We start from the raw sequence: 7,500 nt of genomic DNA on the forward strand, positions 1-7,500 counted from the left end.
AGCAAACAATGTGATGCATTCAAGGCGTTCGATTCCTTCAATGTTTGTTAAATTTATAAAAAAATTCCCATTTGATTTCAGTGTTATAATATTACCAAGTTAGTAAAATATTGGAAACAAAGCTCACTTGATATCCAACGACAAAAATGAAATTGTTGTCGAAGACTATTACTCGTCGCTTTAAAGATTCCAGATATATATATTTTCACCGCCTGTCTTGTTCATCCAATTGACGTTCCATTCTTGAGCTCAATGAGGGTATATTTTGTTTAAAGATCCACTAAAACGCCATTAGCGTTACACTAACTTTCGACGCCATTGAAGGTTAACAAGAACTAGTGAAATTTGCAATTGTTACCGGAAGACTGTGCAGAGTTGAGTACAAATAAATGAAAATAGCCAGACAACAGAGATCACATGCACAGATCTACTTAAGATGTTCGATTCCTTCTCTGTCTTTGTTGAACCCATAAGCAGCTCACTTTGATTTCACTTTGACACAGCTCACTTTGATTTCGGCTAGACGAGCGAAAGGTTGTTGTCGAAGTCCATTACTCGTCGCTTTCAAGATTCCAGATATTTATTTTTCACCGCCTGTCTTGCTTATCCAATTGACTTTCCATTCTTGAGGTCCATAAGGGTATATTTTGTTTAAAGATGCACTAAAACGCCATTCGCGTCACAATGACTTTCGATACCATTGCAAGTTAATTAAATGTTCTCCTGTGTGCACCAGAGAAATCTACGCATTACCCCTACCCCAACAAACCTAACAAAATATGCACAGAAGAGTCTCTGCTCAAAGACACCACTTAACAGGGAAGTGACAGGCAAGACTTTTACCGACACGAAAAAAAAAAAAAAATTAAAATAAATAAAAAATACAGAGAAATATTACTGATTTTCCGACTGGGATTGCCATACTGGCAACCCAGTAATTAGGGAACTGTGGATCTACGAGGGCGCTGGACGTCGATCAAAATGTCTTGGTCTCAAAATAAAATTTTCCACTATCGTAAGTCTTTCACAATTTTTCTATCTAGTCCACCTCACCCAATGTGAGTAAGGTGAAAATGATTTGCGTATTGCAGAGAAAAAATAGAGAATAAATGGTTAACAGTTGTAAAGCTAAAACCTCAGATTTGGCGATTTCACGTCGTCGTTAATTTTGTTTCCCGAGAATCTCAATGTTTCCCGCGGCTGCGCCACGGAGAAACATTGAGATTCGAGGGAAACAAAATTCACTGTTTCCCTCGGGACCAGTCATTAAGGTTACGGCTAACCTTTTCGGTCTCGAATTTTGCAAATTTTAAAAAGCCACCATAAGATAGCTTATTATATTTACTTTGTTCTAAAAAAAGAAAGTATTTGAAAATGTGCAGCACGTGAAGCACGATTTTCCTCTTTTAACCAATGAATGTTATTGTTTTGTAGCGTTGTCGTTACCGTAGCGGTCATAGCTTCTTTTAAGAAACTCTCTTTTAAAACTTTTAAAACTCTCCAGTGATACCATTTTGTATCAACGAGTGATAGCTGCCATTCAAATATTTAATTCTAACAGAGGAGGACTGTAAGTAAAATTAAGCACAATTCCTGCAGGAACAGGTCAGTAACACACAGTCTATTCCCTAGCGAGTTGCAAGCCCAAAGTGATGCCACAAGACAACTCCTTGAAATGCTGTGCTAGTGTGAGGAATGTCATTTGGCATGACTTGCGGAATCATATAATTTACCACATTGTAATAAATGCAGAATGAATTAGAATGCGTAATAGTCTATTGGTATTTTTCTCGATCTTCTTCAAACCGTTTTTTCTGAATATCAAAAGCTTGCTGTTGTCATTGGAGGCCAGCCGGAGGTTAAGTTATCTAGCGCAACCGGCGAGATCTCCACTCATCAATGTATTTCTAAATCCAATGATGAATCTTCGCCAAAGTACTAATAAGACACGTATGGGCCTTGTTCCTAAGGTTATGTTATTTATTCCCCTTCCTTGGGCTTCTTACTCTCACAAGTTACCACAAAATGGAAAGTCTTACGCGGCTTTGTTACGACATATTAAACAGCAAATAAGGGCTGGCCATTCATGAAAACGATCTTATGTTTAAGCAATGCAGATCAGTTAATTTATTTGCGTAATTCATTCTGCATAGTTACATTCGCAATAATTATTTAAACTTGAAACCATCTGCGCCGTTTCCTTGAAAGATAAAAATAATGTGGTATGTGGTAATGCGTAAAACACATGTCATCACCTGATTCTTCTATTGTTTGAGTGAATTTTCACCATAGGCAGCGTTCAAACCGTTTCCTCTATATATTACAACCACGCTGACTAATTCGAATGTAAGCAAGAGTCTATCACCCAAAAAGTAAAATAATTAACCGAGTCCCCATCAGCCTGAGAAAACTGTATATTTTTAAACAATAAAGCAAATCGGCAAACTCAATGTCGTATTCACTTCAAACCAAGTTCAAGTTCACTGAACACTAAAAGTGTGCACCATTGCTAATTGAGGCGTGCAGTGCATGCATCGCAATGGCATACATGGCACTACACTTACAAGAAACGATATCAAGGTAACATAACCCTTTGGGAATTGACCGTTTTGTTTCAGGTATTGTCATTTTGAATTGGGTACAACATTAAGCTACCCGATTTGGTCTATTCTTGTCTTGCACTCACGTGATTAGACGGCCATGTTGGTTTACAAAACAAAAGCAAAATGTCGCTCGCGTGTTATATAATAATAAAGCCAAATTCCCATAAGACTTTTTCGCTGTTGTTCAGTGCACCAACGTGGCTACCAATGATGTCAGGTTCAAGCCAATGATTCTTTCTTTTCCCACAAAACCTGGTCTAAAAATAGACACTTTTTTGATGCTGATGAAGACAAACCTGATCATTGATTCTTACACCTGGGTAATGAACTATGATGCAAGCCAAAGTGAAATCAAAAACTGCATACCAACGTGATCTAAAAAAAAGTAACTTCGGCAGTGCTAAAGAAGTTTCTCCCAGGCATCTAAACAACAAAAAAACTCTCCAAACAGCTTCATACGAACATTTAACACCCATTGATGAGACTCCAGAGAGGAAAAAAGAAAACCTAACAAGCGCTGTGTGATCCCGAGTTCGAGTCATGGTAAATATCAGCCGTCCTTGCATGATCTTCTCCGGACAGTTTTATCCGCACATCAAAAGCCCGATGCTTTGACTGCAGAGCAGAGGTAAAATCACCTAACGAATGCTGTGTCACCCCAAGGGAATCGTCACTATTAGCTGTGCTTGCATGATCTTTTCCGAACAGTTTTATCCGTACATCTAATGCCCACTGTTTGACTGCAGAGCAGAAGTAAAATAACTTAACGAATGCTGTGTCGCCGCCCAAAGGGAATCGTAATTATTAGCTCTGTTTGCATGATCTTTTCTCAACACTTTTATCCATATATCTAACGACCGTTGCTTTCACTGTAGAGCAGAGGTAAAGTCACCTAACAAATTCTGTATCACCCCAAGTAAATGGTAACTATCAGCTGTGCTTGCATGATCTTCTCCGAACACTTTTATTCCCACTTGCAACGCCCGTTTGGCAGACTGGAGAGCAGAGGTAAAATCACCTAACGAATGCTGTGTCATCCCGAGTGAATCGTAACTATCAGCTGTGCTTGCATGATCTTCTCCGAACACCTTTATTCCCACTTGCAATGCCCGTTTGGTAGCCGGACTAGAGAGAAGAGGTAAAATCACCTAACGAATAGTGTGTCACCCAGAGTGAATAGTAACTATCAGCCGTGCTTGCATGATCTTCTCTGAACACTTTTATTCGCACTACCAATGCCCGTTTAGCAGAGTGGAGAGCAGAGGTAAAATCACCTAACGAATGCTGTGTCACCCCGAGTGAATCGTAACTATCTGCTGTGCTTGCATGATCTTCTCCGAACACTTTCATTCGCACTTGCAATGCCCGTTTGGTAGACTGGAGAGCAGAGGTAAAATCACCTAACGAATTCTGTATCACCCCAAGTAAATGGTAACTATCAGCTGTCCTTGCATGATCTTCTCTGAACACTTTTATTCCGCTTCCAATGCCCACTTGATAAACTAGAGAGCAGAGGTAAAATCACCTAACGAATTCTGTATCACGCCAAGTAAATGGTAACTATCAGCTGTGCTTGCATGATCTTCTCCGAACACTTTTATTCGCACTTGCAATGCCCGTTTGGCAGACTGGAGAGCAGAGGTAAAATCATCTAACGAATTCTGTATCACCCCAATTAAATGGTAACTATCAGCTGTTTTTGCGTGATCTTCACCGAACACTTTTATTCGCGCTTGCAATGCCCATTTCGCAAACTGGAGAGCAGAGGTAAAATCACCTAACGAATGCTGTGTCACCCCGAGTGAATCGTAACTATCCGCTGTGCTTGCATGATCTTCTCCGAACACTTTTATTCGCACTTGCAATGCCCGTTTGGCAGACTGGAGAGCAGAGGTAAAATCACCTAACGAATGCTGTGTCACCCCGAGTGAATAGTAACTATCAGCTGTGCTTGCATGATCTTCTCCGAACACTTTTATTCGCACTTGCAATGCCCGTATGGCAGACTGGAGAGCAGAGGTAAAATCACCTAACGAATACTGTGTCATCTCGAGTAAATGGTAACTATCAGCTGTGCTTGCATGATCTTCTCCGAACACTTTTATTCGCACTTGCAATGCCCGTTTGGCAGAGTGGAGAGCAGAAGTAAAATCACCCAGCGAATACTGTGTCTCCCCGAGTGAATGGTAGCTATGGGCTAAGAATGCATTTTCTTCCTGTCTATTTGTTTTCAATATGATATTAAGAGCGCACGTTTTGAAATGTAGAGCCTTTGAGTAGTTCTTTTTGCTTTGGTGCAATTCACCGAAGTCCTGGTAGAACTTTGCGAGAGGCTGGTTGCATTCTTGAGAACGAAAGGTCACGGTTGAATCAACTTTCCCCTCTGGGCCTGAAGAGCTATGGTTGAATTGCTCGAGTGTTGCTTGGTGACGTGCGACTGATTCTTCGAAACCTGATCCGCCAAGAATTCCCTCTTCTGTGAATGTTGACCCCAGAAGTGCCATAACATTACCGCAAAAATGAAACAAATAAAAAGGGGTTTTGGAATTTATCTGGAGATCATTTAATATTCGAAGGGCAGGGTTGATTACAAATTGCTGGGAATCAGTGTCAAAGAAGTTCTTTGCAGCTTTCCTGATGTGAAATATAACTAGCAATTGCAATGGCCAATAATTATTTGAGTCAAAAGTGTTTGTTTGGAGCCTTTTGCAATTTTTTGGTTCTTTTCCTTTTGCATCCAAGAGGTGGAATAACAATCAGTTGCTCGTCTGCCGCGGAATTGCATTCTTTGCGTGCTTTGTTATAGTAGTAAGTCGAGGTAGATGGGTCGTTTAAGAACTGATAATAGACAGCAATGACTTGGTAAACAACGAGCTTCAGAATTTTCTGCACTCCACCTTCATGCATTAAAGAAAGAGCCTCTAGCAGGCACTGTATCCCGCTCTTAACTTTGCCAATAACAAGCTGACAGATGCCAAAGTAACACAAGTATTTACTCCTTTCATCATCAGCACCTGAACAAGATGTCGACTCCATTTCATATGCCTTTTTGAGAAGTTGGATTGCATTTCCTTCTGCTCCCCAAGTAATTTCAGGAAAAGCTTTAGAAACTAGTAAATGCCTCTGGTAATGTATATTTCCCAGAGCACTGGCTGCCTTTAAGGCCGAATCGTAGATATTATCAAAATTATAAGATTCTGTGGAACACCAAAACAGCGAGTCCAGAAACATTTCTGCTTTTATCAAAACTTTGAAAACATTCTCGGCTATCGTGGGATCTGTGCAACCGTCTACTAGGCTTTCTATAAAAAGCTGTTTTTCCTCATAGAATGCAACGAATGCATCCATGGAATGACCATCTAGAAACTCAGCATTCAATTTGTCGAAACGAGAAATGAAATACGCATGGAAACGGCACTTTGCAATTGCTACTATTTCTTCCATACGCTGTTCGCGTGCTTCTTTAGCAAATGACTGAAGCAGCTTATGCATTGCAAAGTTTCCAGAGTGGGAGTTTGAATCGAGAAGAGACTTTCTTCGGAGTCGTTGCAACATTTTCTTGGTCTCAATCACTCCCGTAACGTTCAATACAGCTGAGGCGAGATCCGTGGTAAAACTCCCCGGAAGAACAGACAAAGACACAAATGCTTCTTTTTCTGCGGGAGAAAGTCGGAGGAAGGACTTTTCATACAGCAACTTTATTCGTTGATTAGCTGGATAATCTGGATTGTCTAAGATATCGACGATACTTTCTGTTGCGGACTCAGTGATTTCGTTCAAACACTGACTTGTTAGAACATCATCTTCACAAACTAGAGAGCACATTAACATCATTGCAAGTGGCACACACCCACATATTTGGGCAATTCTTGCGCAGTCATCGGGACTAGTATTTGGCACCAATTCATGAACTAGAGCATGAGATGAGGTATCGTCTAGTGGCCTTATTCTTACTGATTTGTGACCTTGGAAATTCAAGTTCATAAACTCAAATGATTCTCGTGTGGTCACCACCAGAGTTATCTTCTCATTTTGCATGAGGATTTCTTCAAATAGTTGTAGGACGTCTTCCTTTACTTTTGGAATTCCACTCTCTAGTAGATCATCTACATTATCAAGAATAAATACGAGTGAGTCTGAAATGTTGCCGAGGGCCTCGATTAACTCATCTTCTAATGACAGAGGCTGACTCGTGGTGGGTTGCCTTACAAGACTGAAAAGCTTCGATGTCACATCTGCCTTTGTCTGGAGTCCTCGTGACGAAAGAAAACAAACAGGAAAGCCTTGAGATTGCAGTTGGTGCCCCACTGCTATTGCCACCGATGTTTTTCCGAACCCGGGTGAGCCCCAGATCGTCACGATGCGGGTATGTTCGGAACTCACGAGATCCACGATATCTTTGCATTCACTCTGTCGACCAGTGAAGTTTGGAACCATTGAAGGAAGACGAGATCTTGGGACTGTTGGCTTGATGTCTTTGTAATGCAAAGTAAAATACAAAGTAGACATTTCTTACTTGTTATTATTTTTTGGATATCCTTTGTCTCGTTGAGACTTTGTAAACTGTAGAGAAGACATGAAGAAGTAAAACAAATATAATTTTTAACTTTGTGCACATAGCTGAAATTATAATTCAACAGACATATTTCCCGTTTCCTTTCCATTGCATTGTAGAGGTAGCAAAATGTATTTTGCAGTCATTTAAACCAAGACAGACCCTATGCAATATTGGCCTCGTTCTTGAGATGACGTCACTGAAGAAACTCCTCTGCACGGCATAAATTAAAGAAAATTTGTTTGTGACGTCATCTCAGAAATATGACTTTGATTAGCTTAGCTGTAGAACAAAGTTAATGACCACTGTACCCAAAGAAATGAAGATATTAGTCTTTATCAT

At 40.3% G+C, this 7,500-nt stretch overlaps 2 protein-coding genes across 2 annotated transcripts in view; both read right to left on the reverse strand.

Moving 5' to 3' along the window:
• Positions 1-1,143: 1,143 nt before the first annotated feature.
• LOC138049631 (protein clueless-like) lies at positions 1,144-5,276 on the reverse strand. The gene has a single exon (XM_068896005.1). The coding sequence runs from the start codon at positions 5,105-5,107 to the stop codon at positions 4,106-4,108; it is 1,002 nt and encodes a 333-aa protein (XP_068752106.1). The 5' UTR covers positions 5,108-5,276; the 3' UTR covers positions 1,144-4,105.
• LOC138049627 (uncharacterized) overlaps positions 5,128-7,500 on the reverse strand; it is a 4,571-nt gene continuing 2,198 nt past the window's right edge. Inside the window, exon 2 of the mRNA XM_068896001.1 lies at positions 5,128-7,078. Within this exon, the coding sequence (XP_068752102.1) occupies positions 5,286-7,078 (1,793 nt within the window). The 3' untranslated portion in view covers positions 5,128-5,285. The remainder of the gene's footprint in view (positions 7,079-7,500) is intronic.

Source organism: Montipora capricornis, chromosome 5 (assembly GCF_036669925.1).
Source record: "Montipora capricornis isolate CH-2021 chromosome 5, ASM3666992v2, whole genome shotgun sequence".
Classification (NCBI taxonomy): Eukaryota; Metazoa; Cnidaria; class Anthozoa; order Scleractinia; family Acroporidae; genus Montipora; species Montipora capricornis.